The sequence below is a fragment of the Muscardinus avellanarius genome (genome assembly GCF_963383645.1).
Source record: "Muscardinus avellanarius genome assembly, chromosome: 4".
Lineage (NCBI taxonomy): Eukaryota > Metazoa > Chordata > Mammalia > Rodentia > Gliridae > Muscardinus > Muscardinus avellanarius.
Window position 1 is genome coordinate 143,060,192 of NC_137789.1, and position 20,802 is coordinate 143,080,993.

Sequence of the window (20,802 nt, forward strand, 5' to 3'; positions counted from 1 at the left end):
TATCTCCTTTACCTAGTTTTCAGTATTTTTAGTATAGTGGGGGAGATTATTCATCTGTGAAACAATTTAAAACATCAGGCTATATAAATATATTTAAATGCCAATTTGTGGTGAAAACCATTTGCTGCCATGAGTTTAATTTATAGGGAGATTGATCAGTAAGATGTTAATAGAATGGCCCAGGGAGGCTTTTGAACAAATGTAGCCAACTTGATACAGCAGAAAAATGCATTTGGTGGGCACAACAGCATGGATGGTGAGACAGCATAGAGATAGGAATGACCGCAGCACATCTCTGGCACTGAGGAAACACTCCAACTAGAAGAACCATTGCAGAGCTTCAGAGTTCCTGTTGGGAAGCCAACTGAATTTGTCCAGCACTGCCTCTAGCTGCTGATGCTGACACATAGCGTATGCTGAAGTGCATGCCAAAGTCCCTTAGATGACTGGCTCCACCCTGCTTCTTAGTTATCTTCCTCATCTCTTGTCATTTTATCAAATATCACAGGATGGCTGCCTAAAATTTCAAACCACTATTCTCTTTTTTGCCATAATTTACTGCATGCTTTCACTTAATAGAGAAGATGAGCTTCACACTATAGAGTGCAAACACCTTACCTCTACATTTTTCTTCTTGGCTCATCTTTTTCATTCCCTTTGGTTCTTCAAAGCAGAGATGTTCCTTTCTAAAAGTAACTCCTCCTCCTCCTTTATAAAGCCAGCTTTGATCTTTCCTACTGGAAGTTGTCCTTACCTTCTATAAAACTTCAAAGCATTTTGTTCACATCTCTAGGGGCACTATCAAAATCGAACTATAATAGTTCATGAAAACATGTCATATGATAAGCTTCAATAGACTGCTCAGCACTATTTCTTCAGTAGTTAACACAATAAGCATTGGATTGGTTGAGTGAGATCATATCATGGGAAGCCATAAAAGGAGAGTGTTGATATTTGGTACATTAGGAAAGTAGGTGTTTTCTTTTTAATTTTTCTCAGCTAAGTAAGTCTTATCCTAGTCATTATGGTATGTTAAGTTTAAAAACTAATCTTCAAAGCCATGTAAGTACTGAAATTGCAGCTATAAAGAAAGTTGATCAAATGATACATTTTTGGAAAATGATCAAAGAGAAAATTGATAAACACTAGAGGGTTGCTGAAAATTGATTAATCTTCAGATACTTACATATACATATACCCATTCCTGTAATTTCTAGCAATGGATAAAAGCTGTTTCATTTAAAAATAAAGGCTACATGCCAGGTAAGGTGGTGCACGCTTGTAATCCCTGCACTTGGGAGGCTGAGACAGGAGGATCGCACAGGTTTGAAGCCAGCTTCAACTGGTTTAAGAGACCCTGTTTCCAAGTAAAATATAAAATAGGTCTGGGAGTGTAACCCGGAGGTAGAAGGCCCCTGGGTTCCATCCCCAGTACCACCAAAAAATAAAAATTAAAATAAAGGCTACATCTGGCATTTTAACCTAACTCATCTAAGATTGTCATAGCAACAGTTGTAATTTTTAGTTAGAAAAGCAATTAATCAGCCATGGCAAAAATAAAATATTGAACTAAATTTTATTAGTTTTTATATCAAAGTAAAATTATTTTTTGTATTTTTGGTAAAGAAATTTGATCTGATTCCTTTTTGATAGTAAATATTATATTTATCCATGTAGTTTATATGTAGCTTGTCATGTAATAAAACTGTAAAATAAAACACTTCAGGGCCAGGCGTGGTGGCGCACGCTTGTAATCCCCGCGCTTGGGAGGCAGAGAAAGGAGGATCGCGCAGGTTCGAAGCCAGCCACACTGGCTTAGGAGACCCTGTTTCCAAAAATAAAATAGGTCTGGGAGTGTAGCCCGGAGATAGACGGGCTTCCAGGAACCCCAGTACCACCACACACAAAAAAAAAAGACACACACACACAAAAAAACCCTTCAGTAGTGGCTACTATGAACTCAAGCAGGACATGCTTAAATGTCATCGATACCACATATATTTGTGTATGGTGCTCAAAAGTTTGAGTCTGGGGCATTTCAGATTTTAACATTAGAGATGTTAAACCTGTGTAACCACTTGTCAACAAATTGGATCTAAATATACTTGTTAATAGGTCATTTTAAGAATTAAAGGTGTATATTTCATTATTTCTCTAATACAGGTTCCTTCGTTCTAGAAGTTACAGGATCTTGCTGAAGCAGTAAGAGACTAATCACATTATCTGAAAAATTTCTTTTTCTTTACAGGAAACTTGTCCAGTTTAAGTCGCCTTGGTCTGAGATATAATAGACTGTCAGCAATACCCAGATCATTAGCAAAATGCAGTGCACTTGAAGAGTTAAATTTAGAGAACAATAATATTTCTACTTTACCAGAGGTAAGAAATGGATTACAGAAAATTACTTAGTTGAAATAAGCCTGCAAGATAATGCATCAAAAACTAATCAGTCTTCATAGCTGGGTTCATAATTTGGTGATTTAAATTACTTGTGATTAAGTGATAGATATTATAAACTAAGATGAAATTTTCAAAGAAGGAATATGGTATAGGAACTTTTTAATGTGAAGAAGGGAAAAACAGAAAGAAAGTTAATGTTCTGTATTCCTCTGTAGCACTGTGTAAGTCTTTTCTCCTATCACTTCAGGAATTGGCAGTAAAACTGTTGAAGAAAAAGCTGTGTATCTGGATTTATTTATTTATTTATTTATTTATTTATTTATTTATTTATTTATTTATTTATTGGTGGTACTGGGGGTGGAACCCAGGGGCTTTTCTACCTCCAGGCTATACTCCTAGACCTTTTTTATATTTTATTTGGAAACAGGGTCTCACTAAGTTGCTGAAAGCCTCACTAAGTAGCTGAGGCTGTCTTCGAACCCATGCGATCCTCCTGTCTCAGCCTCCCAAGCGAGGGTGCGCCACCATGCCCGGCTTTGTATCTGGTTTTAAAACTCAACTAACTACCCTGCCCAGTTCATTATAAAAAGGCACTGTAAAAAGTTGATGAATGGAATGAATTCTCTATATCGAATTCACTGTTTATTATCAAGATTTACATAGCTACATCTGTGTTGACCCAAATCATTATCCTGTTGATGCAGTAAATTAAAGCCTATTTATAGTACATAATAATCACCAAAATCTTTATTTGGTACTAGGGATTGAACTTGGTATACCTCTGAGCTACACTCCCAGCTTTTTTTTTTTTTTCTTTTTAAATAGGGCCTTGCTACATTGATGAGGCTGGCCTCAAATCTGCAATCCTCATATCTCAGCTCCCAAGTATTGGGATTGCAAGCATGCACCACCATGCCTGGCTTAAAATCTGTTTTTTTTTTTTTAACATATTATTTTTTACTTGTGTTTACTTGTGTTGGTTGTATAGAAACATTTTCACTTATTTTCCTTAGGGATTAATTGGGTAAAATATAATACTCTTTTAAATTGCCTTAAAATTTTAAGTCATTTTCACTCTTTCATTAAACTAGTATGCTACTATTTTAGCATACTGAATAACATGTTTGCTTGTATATTCAAGCATAATGTAGTTTAACAAGACAAGAATAAAGTTGTAGACTTCTGAATTAATTGAGCTTTGCAGGGTTTTTTTCTAACTATTAAGAATGTCTTATATAAGTGGTCCTACTATGCTTTTACAGTTAGTTTTTTCTTTGTCTTTTTCTGTTGGATTTAAACATACAAAGAATAAACTGAGTAGACAAAACTTTAGAATATATATTATAAGAAATTCAGTTGATTTGATTTTGGGGACAAAAATATAATGTTGTGCCTTTTAATTTAGCTCCTATTAATTGGGGTAACTGCATTTTCTAAAAATAGGTTGGGTTTAAATGAGATTCTTCTGGGCTTAGTGTGTCATCCCTATAATCCCAGCTACTCGGGAGGTGAAGGCAAGAGAATGAGGGTGATTTCCCACGATTGTAGTTTTTAGGCTAGACCAGTTCACTAGGACTGCTTGCCTGTGGCTAAAGAGTACTTCTGTTGGTAGCAATTAAGTAGGATATGAAGCAAAATCCACAGATATAAGATAAAGTCCCGAGAACCAGAATATCTAGATTTTTTACTTTCCATGGTAATTTAGAGTGATCAGCCTGGGTGAGGCTCTACTGCTTAATGACACCCCCTTTTCTAATGGGTGACTCATATCCAAAACAGGGTAAACAGAACATTTATTAGTTTTTGTTGAAATTCTCTTTGGGTGTGGTTTTCAAATTAAGAATAATTACTTTTACTGCATCCGTATGCCTACATAGGAAGATAGTTCTGTATCAAAATTCAAAAAGTAAAAAAATATGTACATCCAGTTTATTGTCAGAGAAGGGAAACTATTAACTATTGGATATCTGTTAGGATACAAACATTGTGCTATAGTTGTTTTTTTTTTATGGTACAGAGGATTTAACACGGGCATTGTTCCTCTGAGCTGTCAGCCTAACTCTATTCTTTTTATTTATTTTGTGGGACTGGTGATGGAATCCGGGGGCATTTGACCTCCGAGCTACACTCACTGCCCTATTTTTTATTCTTTATTTTGAAACAGAGTCTCACTAAGTTGCAGAGGCCTCACTAAGTAGCTGAGGCTGTCTGCAAACCACAATCCTCTGGTCTCAACCTCCTGAATGCTGGGATTACAAGCATGTGTCACCATGCCAGCTTATTCTTTTTATTTTGAAACAGGGTCTAAGTTGCTGAGGCTGGCTAGGAACCAGTGATGCTCCTGTCTTAGCTTCTCAAGTACTGGAATTACAGTACCACTAGACCCAGCTTCTTCTTCTTTTTTTTTTTTTTTTTTTTTTTTTTTTTTTGTACTGGGGTTCTTGGAAACTCTTCTACCTCCGGGCTACACTCCCAGAACTATTTTTTAAATTAATTAATGAATTTATTTATTTTACAAGTCTGGGGATGGAACCCAGGGGCATTCTACCTCTGAGCTACACCCTCTGCCCTATTTTTTTATTCTTTATTTTGAAACCAGGTTTCACTGAGTTGCAGAGGGCCTAAGTAGCTGAGGCTGTCCGTGAACCGCCATCCTCTGGTCTCAGCCTCCCGAATGCTGGGATTACAAGCGTGCACCACCACGCCCAGCGCCCAGACCTATTTTTTATATATATTTTTCCTTTGGAAACAGGGTTTCTTAAGCCAGAGAGGCTGGCTTTTTGAACCTGTGCGATCCTCCTGATTCCGCCTCCCAAGCGCGGGGATTACAACTGAACACGACGCCCGGCATAAGAGCTCTTTTAGATCCAGCAAAATTGAGTGGATAGTACACCCTTTCCATACATCCCCTCTCTTCACACATGCATAGCTTCCCCCATTATAAGCACCCCACATCAGAATGATACATTTGTGAAAATCACAGCTGATGATTCTTCTGTGGATTCATCATCACCACCTGACGTATGTAGTAGGGTTCACTCTTGGTATCATGCATTCTGTACATTTAGACAAATTTATGATATATATATACATCATTATAATATTATTCAAAGGATATTTATTGCCGTGAAAGTCTTTTATGTTCCACCTATTTATCCCTCCCTCTACCCAATCTCTGACAACTACTGATCTTTTTTTTGAAACAGGAGAAAAAACATCCACAATTTATTACATGCCTCAAGCATGAGAGTAGTACTCTTCACTTTTGATAGGAGGAATATAAAGGGGACAGTACTCTTCAGTTATTGTGGAAGAAGTTGTGTGTGTATGCATGTCTGTATTTAAGCTAGCCCATTTTCAAATAGATATGGAGGAAACCTTTGGTGATGTCCAAATAAGGGAAAGCATTATCTTACATAAAAGTAGTATGTGCACTTTGGAAGTAGCATATTCTTAGCACCAGTGTTTAATTATCTACATTTATAATAAACATCTTAAAAACAGTAAAACTCATTGGGTAGCATTTGAGACATTCATGCTGGGTTAGATAAGAAAAATCATCTGTTTTTATGGAAGCTTTTTGATATTGCTGAAATCAAAGCTGGTAAATTAATTATAATTTTCCCCATTTAAAGATTGCATGAAAATGGACTAATTTTCCTCTCTATATAAAAAAACTAATAACAGGAACTTAATAACTTTATATGGTCAAAGCATGAAGCTAGAAGATTTGCATGTACTATCTGTCATCAGTATAGTTCTGCTAGTTATTGGGGTATTCTCATTGAATACATAGGGAAATAAGACTTAAAAGAGGTTTTTGTTTTGACCAGATCTGTTACTTAAATATTTTTCTGAAAATGTGGTGAGAAATCTTGATTATCACATTTACCCAAATTGAAAAAAACCTGCTAAGTAGAAGTCTTAAGATAGTAATCTAGATATTTCTGATTCTAAATGAATGATAAGTAACTTCAGTATTTCACAATGTGATATAAGAAGTGAAGGATTGAAGAACTGCCTTCTTATTCTTTTTCAGCACCCATGAGGTGCTTCTCACTAAAGACATCTTTTTTTTAATAAAGTATTTTAAACAAACTAAAGCCAAAAAATCAGCCAATTTTCCTATTTTCTTGTGAAATATGACTGTATTGACCCCACTATTTCTACAAGGCAAAGCAACAATTTGCTAGAGTAGTCATTGTGTATGTGAACAGAACCAGTCTACCATATGTTACCAACCTTTGTTTGGAACTGCCTCTCTGTACAAAATAAGTCTTGTTTTAATTCTAAATCTTATATTATTGTTTTGTTTTACAGAGTCTTTTATCAAGTCTTGTAAAACTGAATAGCTTGACCTTAGCTAGAAATTGCTTTCAGTTATATCCAGTGGGTGGTCCATCTCAGTTTTCCACCATCTATTCCCTCAACATGGAACACAATCGAATCAATAAAATCCCATTTGGAATTTTCTCCAGAGCAAAAGTATTAAGTAAGCTGAATATGAAGGTAAGCATCTGCTTTTATTGGGAGAACACAGAAGTTACCAGTGCTCTGATACTTTTTTCTTTTTTATGGGAATAGAGAATGGGTATTTATACCTTGTTGATGAAATCTAGATGATAAGGATACTTCCGGGAAATTTGTATGAGATAATCTAAGAACTATATATTCCCTTTTAAATTAGTCCTGAAGCAGTAACCATAAATGTCTATAGAAGTATAGTTGTTTATTGTAGGGCTATCTCTTTTTTAGGTACCAACTTATAACTAATAGGCATTTAATTTTTTTTTTTTTTTTTTTAATACTGGGGATGGAACCCAAGGGCATTGCATCTCTGAGCTACACCCCCAAACCTATTTTTTCAGTCTCTTTATTTTTGAAACAGGGTCTCACTGAGTTGTGAAGGGCCTCACTAAGTAGCTGAGGCTGTCCGTGAACCACGATCCTCCGTTCTTTGGCTCCGGGATGTACACCACCATGCCCGTCTGGTATTTAATTTTTTTAAGTGATATATCTCACTGCAGTAGTTGAGCCACCAAAAGTGGTACTCCTCAATTTTGGTTGTTTTTTTTTAAAGTATAAGAAAGTTAAAGCATCTAAAATTCTCATCCTATATTTAGTTTGCTTTTTTGTTTTGTTTTGTTTTCAGTACTGGCAATGGAACCCAGGGGCATTCTACCTCTGAGCTACACCTCCAGCCCTATATTTTATTCTTTATTTTGAAACAGGGTCTCACTGCGTTGCAAAGGGCCTCACTAAGCAGTAGCTAAGACTGTCTTCGAATCATTATCCTCCTGACTCAGCCTCCCAAATGCTGGGATTACAAGTGTGCACCATCACGCCTGGCCCTACACAGTTTTTAAAAGCTGATTTTAATATACTAGATTATATTCTAAATACACAAATATTTATATGCATATATCTGGTCAGTATTTTGTAACGTTACTCTTTGGAAAATAGAATAATTTGAAGGTGATCTTTAGTTTCATTTTGCTTATTTATATACTCTACAGTAAATGGGTCTCAAATTCATAATAAAGTTTATTTTATTTATTTATTCTTTTGGTGGTACTGGGGATGGAACCCAGGGGCCTTCTACCTCCAGGCTACACTCCCAGACCTGTTTTTATATTTTGTATTTGGAAACAGGGTCTCGAACCTGCGCGATCCTCCTGTCTCAGCCTCTCCCAAGCACGGGGATTACAAGCCTGCGCTACCACGCCCGGCTGTAATAAAGCTTATTAAGCCTGGGAGTGATGGTCTACTCTTGTAATCCCAGTACCTAGGAGGCTGAGACAGGAGGATCTCAGGTTAACAGCCAACCTCAGCAAATTATTAGTAAAGCCCTCTACAATTTAGCAAGACTCTGTTTCGAAATAAAGGAATAAAATAGGGCTGGGGGTATAGCTGAGAAGAATGTCTCTGATTTCTGTATAACCGGTACCATACATACACACAAAAAAATAAAGCTTATTGTGAAAGGGATAAAGAATTGGGAAACTATAGTCCAATGATTTAACTTTTAATATACAAACTTTATACCTAGAAAAGGCAGCTAAGTTGGTTTTTTAACTAATTAATGAATGAGTTACAGTAATCTAGGAAATCTAGATTTCCTGATTCAAGAGTGTTCTTTTTATCATATCATGCTACGTCTTTTTTGGGGGGAGGGGTTTTGTTCACTTAACTGAGGCTGTCCGTGAACCTATGATTCTCCTGTCTCAGCCTCCCATGTACTAGGATTACAAGTGTGTGCTTCCACGCCTGGCCATACTTTATCGTTTTGTGTTTGAAACATTCAACATAATTTTTGTTCTTTACAACCTAAATGTAGGTTGTATATATATAATTTCTTTTTTCTATCTATACCTGGCCATAAATATAGTATCTATTTTCTATCATAATTCTTTGGACATATGAGTAAATTAGATATTTAAGATAATGTTAAGCATAAATTTATTAATGTGGTTAGTTCATTAGTATATTGCAAGATAATTAGTAATATAGTTGTAATAGCATTAACTCGATGTTACCTTTATAATGATAGACTTAGAACACAGTGGTCCAGATGTTTTTCCATTTGATTATAATTGTATATTAGCTTGGAAAAGCTTGTTATTTTCAGTAAAAGAAAAAATTAAAACTTTGCATAGAGCTTCAGTGTACTTTTTCTTCAAATATGATTGTTTTAAAATTTTTTCTCTTAAATAAAAATGAAGCTTGATACTTTATTCCTCATGAAAACCAGTATATCACATAACTAGTTTGGGCATAGAAAGGTAATGTTCAAATATTATAGTAAATACATAACAAATTTAAATATAATAAAAATTTTATTTTTAAATGAGCATTTGCTAATTGGAATTTTTCAGATGAATGATATATAAAATGAGACAAGTAATTCATGTTATGTTGCAGAAAAATAAAACAATGCAGATGAACAAAAGAACATAAAACAATCCTATCACTGAAATGTTCAGCTTGTGTCAACATATTAGCATTTATCATTGATAATCAACTGGGACAGGGGTGGGGCTCATCCTCTCCAATTCCAAATATTACCAACACATAATAATTCATTTAGAGTTACTTATGAATGTGAATCTTAAAAGTGAGTATGAGGAAACAGTGAGTCATTTAAAATTTTAAAAAAAATTTTACTATTTAATGATACATTTTATCATCTTGGAGTTTTTAAGGTTAAATTGTAGATACTTAGATACTTAGTGTTTTAGTAATTAATTTGTTGTCCCTTTTTTTTTTTGGTACTGGGGATGGAACTTGGGGGCATTCTACCTCTGAGCTATACCCCCAACCCTATTTTATTCTTTACTTTGGAACAAAGTCTCATTAAGTTGTGGAGGGCCTCACACGTTGCTGAGACTGGCCACAACTTGTGATCCTCCTACCTCAGCCTCCCAAGTACTGGGATTACAAGTATGTGCCATCATGCCTGGCTTAATTTGCTGTCTTATTAAGAGTATTCTTCTCATACTTTACTGTTCAGCATCTCTGCCTCTTCTGAGCTCATCTGGGTTTCCTTTTGGACTACATATGTTCTTCTGTTAATTATTTCTGTACATTATTATGAAATGGAGAAAACCATATTATGAGGATCCTTGAAATTTTAAGTGGTTTCTCTGTAAAGCATATTTTTATATTTTCATTACAAATATACACAGAGGAAACTAACTTTCCATTTAACTTTTAACACAATAAAAGCCTAATCAATAAATAATTTGGAGGCTCAGGGGGTTGGACCTTTTTTTTTCTGTACTTAAGGTTTTCTAAGAATTTTGTTTCCAAAAGGTGCATATGGGGCCTTATGTTTGTGGTTCTGCCTGAAGTGCTTCTTTTCTTTGCCAGGACAATCAGTTAACATCACTTCCTTTGGATTTTGGAACTTGGACCAGTATGGTAGAATTGAATTTAGCCACAAATCAGCTTACAAAGATCCCTGAAGATGTATCTGGTCTTGTTTCTCTTGAGGTGAGTGAGTAAAATGAGATTAAGTATAATGAGCATTTAGAACTCCTAAACAGTATATTAGGATGATGTGTTGAATTAATTAGGCTAGACTGGTTCAGTACTTTAGAATTATTCTTGTCCACATAAAGTTAGTACGTTTGAATGCTATTAAATATCTTTGAAAGAAAAAGTCTCTAAAAATTAGCATCTTTGGGACATTTTTTTTCTTGTTCTTTTTAAAAAAACTACACCACTGTCAGCAAGACATCTTGGTGCATGCCTGTAATCCCAGTACTTAGGAGACAGCAGGATCATAGATTCAAGGACAGCCTAAACAAGTTAGTAAGACTCAGCAACCTACTGAGATCCTTTGTCCTTTTTTTTTTTTTTTTGCATCTTTTTTTTAAATTACGGAGGCATTGTAGTCATACCTCATAATGGCATACAAGATAGTAGAGGCGTACGTGCACATATCACTCATTTAGCCCTTTCTTATTTCCCATCCCATTTTCTCCCCCCTCCCTCCTTCTCATGTTTGGCTTAGTGATTGTGTTTTTGAATGTACATCATGTGCATTACACCACCCCTAAACACACCTGATCTCATCTGATCTCGGAAACTAAGCAGAGTTGGGCTTGATTAGTACTAGGATGGGATATCCTATTTCAAAAACAAAAATTAATAGGGCTGGGGATATAGCTCAGAGGTAGAATGCCCCTAGGTTCAATCCCCAGTATTGTGTGTACACAAACACACCCCTACCCCTTTATCTACCAAAATTATAGATTCCTCAGACTAGTACTTAGAACTTTTTAGTCTCGGACTCTTGTCTAATTTGCATCCCAGTCACCCTCCTACTATTTTTTGGAAATACACTTCTAGCTCTGTTTGGTACAGTCATTCCCAGAATATAGAATGCCCTCTTTTTATCCTTTTTTTTGTGTGTGTGTGTGGTACTGGGGTTCCTGGAAACCCGTTTACCTCTGGGCTATACTCCCAGACCTATTTTATACTTTTTTATTTGGAAACAGGGTCTCCTAAGCCAGTGTGGCTGGCTTCAAACCTGCGTGATCCTCTTGTCTCCGCCTCCCAAGCACGGGGATTACAAGCGTGCGCCACCACACCCAGCTTTTTTTTAATCCTTTTTTAAAACTATTTTTTTAAAAATAGATCTTAATTGTCACCTTCTTCATCAAGGATGTTTGCTTCTTGAAATTCTGCATCCATAGAGTTTTCATATCCTTTATTTTAAAAAGCTTACTAATAGTACATATATTGTTTTAAGATTTGTCCTGTATCCATATTCTATGTGTGTTTTTTGGGAGACATCAGGGATTGAACCCAGAGTAATTTTACCTCTGAACTGTAACTCCGCCCATTTTACTTTTTTTATTTTGAAACAGGGTCTCACTGAGGTGCTGAGCATTGTGCTAAGTCGCTGAGGCTGGTCTTGAATCTGCAGCGTTTCTCAGCCTCTCAATTACTGGGATTATTAAAGACATGCACCTCCACGCCCAGCTTTGTTTTTTTAATAAATGAAATAGCGTGGGGTAATGTTTTAAAATATACGCTCTGAAGTCAAATGGATCTGTATGTAATTCTAATTTCATTTCCTTTTTATTTATGGTTTTAACCTGCCAAAGCTTTAGTTTCCTAAGTTGTGAAATGAGAATAGTGCTTTTTTCATAGTGAAGATTATATTCAAAGTGCACATAATGCCCTTAGTACAGTGCCCTGCAAAAATAAGCTTAAATAATAGCTGTTATTTTTTTTCTGTGGCCTTATTGTATATTTTTTTGTTATGGGTTGTGTAACTTTGGGGAAAAATAAGAGGACATAAAAAATTGAGCTAGTTCCTTAGATAGTTGTAGATAGTGTTCTTTTCACTAACCCCATTCTCATTTCTGTCTCCTTACTCCCTCTGCTAGTTTATAACTTCTGTCATCTTCAGCTTTTCCCTGCTCCTTCAGTGTCTTAGGATGCATAGCAGCGTGGAAACGCCATAATAATTACAGCAGGGTTGATAATGGCAATTATAATTCAGTTGCCGCCTTTCTTAAGTGATGGTTTGTAAGGGGCTTTGAATACATAATTAGTTTCCTATTAGACATTTGTAGGTATTCAGTATCAAAATATATTAACTATGATCTTAGTATTTTTTATACTTAAAATCATTTCTTTTCTATTAGTCTTAACAGCATTAAATAAAATATTTTTTTTCCAATAACTGGTAGGTTTTTAACTTTTGTAATAACAAAGTTATGTAATTTATGTTGTATAATTTATGTTACTAGCCCTTAATATTCCTTAATATTCACTGTTTAGAAAATTAGCATTGCTTAATATGTTTTAAGCCACACAGCAGTAATAGATAATTCCATTTCATGAGTTACCTAACATTTTCAATCATGTTTTTAGGTTCTCATATTATCAAACAATCTTCTAAAGAAGCTTCCCCATGGTCTTGGAAACCTTAGGAAGTTAAGAGAACTGGATCTAGAGGAAAACAAATTGGAATCCTTGCCAAATGAAATAGCTTATCTTAAAGATTTACAGGTAAAACATTGCCCCAATGGCTATTGTATGTTTAAAGTTTTCGGTATCCATTCGAATATGTGCTTTTAAATATTTTAATCTAATTTTTGGACTAGATAGATTTTTCTTACAGCATTAGAGTTGAGTTTTATATTCATATAGCCTATCTTTTGTCATAACAAATGATTTAAAAAAAACTTCTATTTACTCTGTTCCATTCAGTTAAATTTCCCATTGGTCTCTTTTAGTGTAGCTATATTATTTTCCCATGTTCTAATTTTTGTATATAAGTTTATATCAGTTTTAGGAAATACATATGTAATTCTTTTTCGTTTTGTTAATTTTTTAGAAATTAGTCTTGACAAACAACCAGTTGACCACTCTTCCCAGAGGCATTGGTCACCTTACCAATCTCACACATCTAGGCCTTGGAGAGAACCTACTGACTCATCTTCCTGAGGAAATTGGTATGAACACCACAGATGCTTGACTCCCTACTTATAGTTTTGTTCTTGTGCTTTCAAAGAATATTTCAGATAAATTTGATAAAAATTGTAAGCTTAATTTACTTCGGGCTTAAGATTTTTTTTAAATAGAGTACCAGTGGTTGGTTGGTTGGTTGATTTGGTATAGGTTTCCTCATGGGGTGTTAATCCTAATACTGTATTTGAGAATGTTTTAGTATATTTATATTTCCAATTGGTTTTGATACCATCTTGATTTAAAAATTATTTTCTATTCCAAATTTTTAAAATGTGCAGACTCATATACCACAAAAACCCCATATTTTTATGAGGTGTTAGAAGTCATGTTAATACTTGATTAATACAGTATTTGGGTGTACTTGAAATTTTTCCAAAGTATTCTCATACCTATTATTTCATATAATCAATATGACCAACTTATATTTTAGGCAGTGTAAGTTTGTAATCCGGTTTTATAAAGAACTAATTGACTGAGGTCACCTAGTAGATAGCTATTCGTTCTTAAATTAGTAATTCTATTTATTACATTCTGCCATATATAATGTGGTATCCCAGAAACATTATAGGTTAGTAGTTAAGAATGGTTTTGAAGATGGTAGACAATTTAAAATCTGACTGTCACTTACTAGCTTTTGTGACTTTGGATGAGATACATAAATTCTCAAACTTCCTACTTGTAAAATAAGGATAGTAACTTTTATATAGGATTATTCTAAAGATTAATATCTTGTAAATAAGTTTCAATACCTGCTTCCTAGCTATTATTTTTATTGCTTTTCTAATAAATACCCAAAATCAATCCAAATTTTAATTTTCTTGTGTGTGTGAGATTCGGGGTATTAAACTCAAGACCATTCTACCTCTGAGCTTACACCCCCAGCCCAGTTTTTTCTTTTATTTTTAAACAGGGTCTTACTAAGTTGTTGAGGTTGGCTGTGCATAAGCAATTCTTGCGTCTCAGCCTAACAAGTTAACAAGTACTGGAATTACAAGCATGCACCACCATGCCTGACATAATTTTTTTTTTTTTTGTAGTACTGGGGTTCCTGGAAGCCCTTCTACCTCCGGGCTACACTCCCAGACCTCATAATCCAAATTTTGACATTTAAAATTGGAAATATATGAGGCAACTTTACACATATTTCTAGTATATTTATTCAGCTGGCCTCATAATTAAGTTTGCAAAAGTATAAATACCCCAAGATAGTCTAAAAATAATTAAGACTACATGAATTGATTTTTGGCTTACTGCCAAAGAAATGTTAAAATTTTTAATGAAAGATTTATAACAAGTAACAAAAACATTTGTCTACTACAGAGCAGTGATTATAGATACTGAATATATAAACTCATTTCTAGAGTGTATATGTAGGTATATATACATGTATGTACACGTATATATATGATGTATATACATCTATATATGTGTATATACGTGTATGTATATATATGTATATATGTATATATAAGAATAATTATGTATATGTACATATAATGCATAAATACACACACACACACGATCTTCTAAAGGGAATCTCTGAGATGGAACATTTTCAGAAAACTCTAAGCTTTTAAAACAACCACAAAGGAAACGGTTCTAATTTTATTGGTAGGAAGTGACCTGGACATCAGGATTTTTAAAAATCTCCCCAGTTGATCTGAATATGCAGTAATCTTGAGATCCGTAATTGTAAGGGTTTTGCAATTAGGATAATAAGAGGAAGTATGTACTAAGTATATGTAATATTCAAGATGCCCACTTGAAGTTTTTAATAGTAACTGACTTTTAAAAATATATTTTTTTAAACCAGGTACACTGGAGAACCTAGAAGAACTGTATTTGAATGACAACCCCAACCTGCATAGCCTTCCCTTTGAGCTGGCTCTCTGCAGCAAGCTTTCAATCATGAGTATTGAGAACTGTCCACTCAGTCACCTTCCACCTCAGATTGTTGGTGGGGGACCTTCTTTCATCATTCAGTTCTTAAAGATGCAGGGTCCGTATCGTGCCATGGTCTGATACAAATCTGCTGGTCCCACACACTGTTCAAAAATAGACTGCCATTAATGTTTCATATCTATATCTGTATCTATTTATGTAGATATTGATATACGTGGCAGATTTATATAAACTGCATTATGTGTTTCTGCTAATAGAGGAATTATAGCCATTTAGATTTTTTTTAATTATGTACAAAAGGCTTATATAAGTTTTCTTTGCTGAAATTGATTTTTTGTTGTGTAATCTGATATGCCAGTTTGCTTAAAAATTTGCCAACAAATTATGAAGTTACTAAATTTAAGGGACAGAGGTAGTAAAATATGCATTCTCTTATGTAAAATGATGGGCAAGTGATTTTTTGTTGCAACTTTTCAAACACATGTTCCCCTACCAATTGTCAGATCTTTATAGTATGATGGGACCTAAAGAGAATTTTTCTTTAACTTATTTTGAAATTTGAAGTTTAAAATTTATACATTGTTTACAGTCAGAGTAAATCACTGGAATTTGCTTTATTTTGGTTTTGATTTGCTCTGTTTTAATCATTCTAGAGTTTATATCCTCTGTTAAAGAATTTGCATTGGCTAGTTTCAATATTAAAAGATATTTGCTTGTTAAAAAAACTGGCAGAGTGGAAATATACAGTAAAAAATTTAGAATTCCTTTAATTTTTGCTACTCTTATGAGTTATGAAACAAAACATCTGAAGTGAGTCTTTGAGTCAGGGGAGGGTATTGAGGCCTTTCCGAGTATAAATGTTCTTTTTTAAGTTTTTTGGGGAAACAGACACTTGTAGTTAAGTTTTTTTTTTCCTTCCCATTTGTAAAAGTCACAGATCCACAAAACCTAACAAATTTGGCAAGTAAATTAATCACACATAAACACACATTCTATATATGTATATATAATGCTATATAGATATGTATTTATTATATCATAAACTACAATAGTTAACTTTAAGGATTTCTCCCTATCCTTGTACAATGAAATGAATGTCTTTCTTTGAAAACTGCAATATATGTATGTTTCAAGGTTATTTAACAGTGTACTATGGTTTTATATCTTGATTTGCCTTGTACATCTTTCAGTTCTGAAATATCTGTCTAAGCACAATATCTTCACACTGTGCTATATTGCTGCTGAACTAAATGCACTTTTCCCCCATATGTGGGGCACTGGCTTCAAACAATTCAGTTCAGTACCATTACTTTTCATTTCATCTTTCCTTTCTTGATAGTTGGTAATATGCTGAGGAAAAGAGGCACATTGCATAGAAGCCATTGGTAGTCCCATGGAAGTTATGTAAGATGTGCATGTGCGATTTGATATATTTTTTTTTGCTTTAATGACTTTAAGACTAGCAGAATTGTAAATGTGTGCCCTTTCTGTAGTACTCTTAATTTTGATAGTGTTGGTCTAAGTCAGTTTAAATATTGAGAAGACTCACAGAACAAGTGCATTCTAGAGATCATCCTTAAAGGAAAGAAAAAACACTTCTTGTGTAATGGATAACTGTTATATATAATTATGTATTGCTGCTTTTTTTCATTTAGTTGGGCATTGTGTTCTACACAAAACTATTTTCTTTAAGATTATGATATTAAAGATAGAAATTTGGATCGTTTTGCTTTTCCTGGTATTCAAATTTAGCACTGGGTTTGAGGTCAAACCTATATCCACAATTGGCAATTGTGTAAGGGGCAACTAAGACATAGAAGGCAGATGAGGATATAAAACCCTAGAATGCTTAAATGTGCTGTAAAACTATTGTAGATGTCACTGGATTTTACTAAGTAATATCCTTTCTTCTTTTTTCCATCTACTGTGGCTTTTCAGTTAAAATTTTGTTTATAAAAGGAATTTGTTTATTACAGCTCTACCTAGAGCTTCTGTGTATGTGTGGTTTCTTAAAATCTCGTGTCCAGATCTGTTTATATATTAGGATGGAACTTGAAAGGTGTGGTAATCTAATGTCTTTTTTGTAAAAAAAAAATATATATATATATGGTTTTTCTCAAAGTGAAAAGATAAAACTTCTAAAGCAACTGGTTCCCCTACCTTATCTATAACAGAAGTGCAAAATGATCCCAATCTTACACGTAGAAATGGTGCTCTATGTAAACAGTAGATAGCTGAGGAGTTACTAAGATGCATAAAACACATCTTCTGTATGAGTACCACCTTTGAAAAACCCATTAACTTCATTACTCTCTCTACCAAGAAACTAGAATGGATTGTTAATTAGGTTTTATTTGTGAAATCAAGATATTTAATATTTAACTCAAAAATAGTAAGGGATATTGTTGAATGACTACATATGAACTGCTATTTTTTTTCCCTGAAACTGATATCTAATTGGCATATTCAAAACATCCTTCTTTTAAAAAGTTTTTTAGCCATGCATGGTGGTGCACACTTGTAATCCCAGTACTTTTGAGAGGCTGAAATAGGAGGATCGTAGGTTGGCAGTCATCCTCAGCTACTTAGGCCCTCTGCAATTTAGTGAGAACTTCTTTCAAAATAAAGAATAAAAAAATAGGACTGAGGGTGTAGTGTGGAGATAAAATGTCCCTGGGTTCTATCCCCATTACTGCAAAAAAATAAAAAAATTATGCTTAGTCTTTCCATGAGGGTCAGTAGATAAGAATGTCATATCTAAAGACATTGATCTAAATACTGCTTTTTTTGTGTTCATCTGTAGCAATAAAATGGCAGTAGTAATATCAAACAGACCTTCTTTTGTGGGAATTTAGTTATCTGGTCTATCAACACTGCTTGCCTCATTAGCAAAATTCAAGCCTAGGGATACAATGCCTATAATTGGGAGAGTTCCTTAAATATATAAAAACAATTTGACAATATCATGAAATATAAAAATAAGCTATTAGATTATTGGCTTTATGACTTCATGACTTCTGTAGACTAAAGTGAAGAAACGCTTTAAACCTCAACAGATTTTAAAAATCTGGATGAGACACCCCCCCCCCCCCCCCAGAATGGGATGGAACCCAGGGGCATTGTACCTCCGAGCTACAACCCCGTCCCTATTTATTTTGAAACAAGGTCTCACTGAATTGCAAAGGGCCTCTAAGTAGCTACAGCTGTCCATGAACCGTGATCCTCCTGTCTCAGCCTCCCAAATACTGTAATTACAAGCACATGCCACCAAGCCCAGCAGACTTTCTCCTCAGTGTGTAATATCAGAGAGTAGCTATTATATCTTCAAAAGGCATTACAAATATCCAAATCTTAGATTTTACTTGATCAAATAATTTTATTGTTAATTGAAATTTTTCTGCTGAGATTAGAGATAAAAATGTGAATGGATTTTAAGTTCAGCTGTTTTTCAGTAACTGAAAATGAGAAAACTCAATGTAACTTATTTCCTAGAAAGAGAAAGGAGCTTAACGCTCAGTTCAAGACTCTTAAGATCCACTCAGAATGGGATTAGCCTTTTAGTTTCTGACTCATGAAGACCTGCCTCGTGTATGTGTGTAGACGTACTTGAATGTATGGGAGAGGGAGAGGTGGAAGAGTGCAAAGGTTAAAGTGTAAATGAAGTGATGTGTCTGGCCTAGGCTGGTGATCAATCGTCAAGTTCTCTGGTTTCTCATTTGGGGATTATATTTTGCTAAATTTTATTTAATTATGAATTTCATATATTTTAGCTAGCATTATTTTCAAATGTTACAGGCACACAAACTTGCTTTTAGATTAGTCTGAGTTCATGTCTACTTTAAGAAATCTGTATTGAAAAAATATCCAATATCAGTTTTTCTTATTTCTGAAGTTCCTCCTGTAACTCTAGAAATGTGCAGGCAATTGAGAATATAGAATGTCTTTTAGAAATACTGATGCACTTCAATTAGTGGAGGATAAAATCTTAACCAGAAGAATTACGAAGTCTGGTTTTGGCCGGGCATGGTGGCACATGCTTGTAATCTCACCATTTGGGAGGCTGAGGCAGGAGCATCACGGTTCACGGACAGCTTCATCTACGAAGTGAGGCTCTTTGCAAAACTCAGTTGAGACCCTGTTTCAGAATAAAGAATAAAATAGGGCTAGGAGAGTGGCTCAGAGGTAGGAAGCCCTGGGTTCCATCCCCAGTACCATTAAAAAAAAAAAAAAAAAGTCTGGTTTGGGGGCAATCTCCATCTTCCAAAATAGAGGCTTTGGTGACCATTGGCTTAAATGCAATAAGCCTATATTTTTTGGCCTTTGATGTCAATTTTAAAAGAAAACTGTACACCCTAGAATTCTTCCAAATAACCATTTATGCTGCATGGTGGCACACGCTTGTAATCCCAGTACTTGAGGGCTGAGACAGGAGGATCGTAGATTTGAGAACAGCCTCAGCAAATAGACTTCCATTAATTTAGCAAGACCCTGTTTCAAAATAAAAATAATATAGGATAGGGGATATAGCTTGGAGGTAGAATGACCCTGAGTTTGTCTAACTTTCTGTTACTTTACCCTGCTACTTTTCTTGGAACATGGTTAGTGTTACCACATTCATTTGGTGTTCCGATAGATGAGATCTGAGAATTTTTTTTCATTTTTTGTATACATATGCACTTAGATACATATTTCATTCATTTTCTAGTTTAATTACTCTTCCTCATGGAAATTATTTTTAGTACATTTGAATACCTCATAGTAAATGTCAGATTTAAAAAATAGTGCAAACAATTCTTGCAAAGGAAACCCTCAAGTTCAGTGAGAGTTGCTTGTACCCAGTTATGTTGGCAATAGTTCTATAGCTCTTCTGTTTGTCTAAGAGTTTTTTAAACAATTTGGGTTGCCAGGGTCCCATTTCAGCCATGAATTTTGTTAAGTATTGTTAAAGACAAGTTTTTTTCTAAACATTTAAAGACTTACCATGTTGGAACCAAACATGGTGCAAGCTTGTAACCCCAGTACTTGGGAGGCTGAGACGGGAGGGCTGCGTTTCATTTTTGTGGCCAACCTCAGCTACTTAGGCTCTCTGCAACTTAGACCCTGTTTCAAAATAAAGAATGAAAAATAGGGTAGGGAATGTAGCTTGGAGTTATAGAATGACCCTGGGTTCAATCCCCAGTATCGCAAAAAAATATATATGTATATATATTGGTAAATTATTTTTGCCACTTGATTTTGGTTCTTAATGTTTTTGTTTTATGAAGGATTAGTTGTATATTAAGCTGATGTAAAAATACTAACAATTAAGTAGCATATTAAAAGAATACACCATGATCAAAGGATACAAGAATGTAAGTAAATGATTAAACATAATACACCATATTAACAGAATGAAAGATAAAAATTCTGACTTTAATGCAGAAAAAGCATGTAAAATTCAATATTTCATAATAAATTTGATAAGGAATGAACCTTAACATCAAAAAGGGCATATATGACAAGCCCACAGCT

At 34.6% G+C, this 20,802-nt stretch overlaps 1 protein-coding gene across 2 annotated transcripts in view; it reads left to right on the forward strand.

The window, feature by feature from the left end:
- SHOC2 (SHOC2 leucine rich repeat scaffold protein) overlaps nt 1-15,411 on the forward strand; it is a gene marked incomplete at both ends in the record, with an annotated part of 45,437 nt that extends 30,026 nt beyond the window's left edge. For both annotated transcript variants that reach the window (XM_080693908.1, XM_080693909.1), the window contains 6 exons: nt 2,249-2,379; nt 6,721-6,909; nt 10,270-10,392; nt 12,790-12,927; nt 13,256-13,373; nt 15,203-15,411. In XM_080693908.1, coding sequence (XP_080550034.1) covers nt 2,249-2,379; nt 6,721-6,909; nt 10,270-10,392; nt 12,790-12,927; nt 13,256-13,373; nt 15,203-15,411 — 908 coding nt within the window. The remainder of the gene's footprint in view (nt 1-2,248; nt 2,380-6,720; nt 6,910-10,269; nt 10,393-12,789; nt 12,928-13,255; nt 13,374-15,202) is intronic.
- Nucleotides 15,412-20,802: the final 5,391 nt, after the last annotated feature.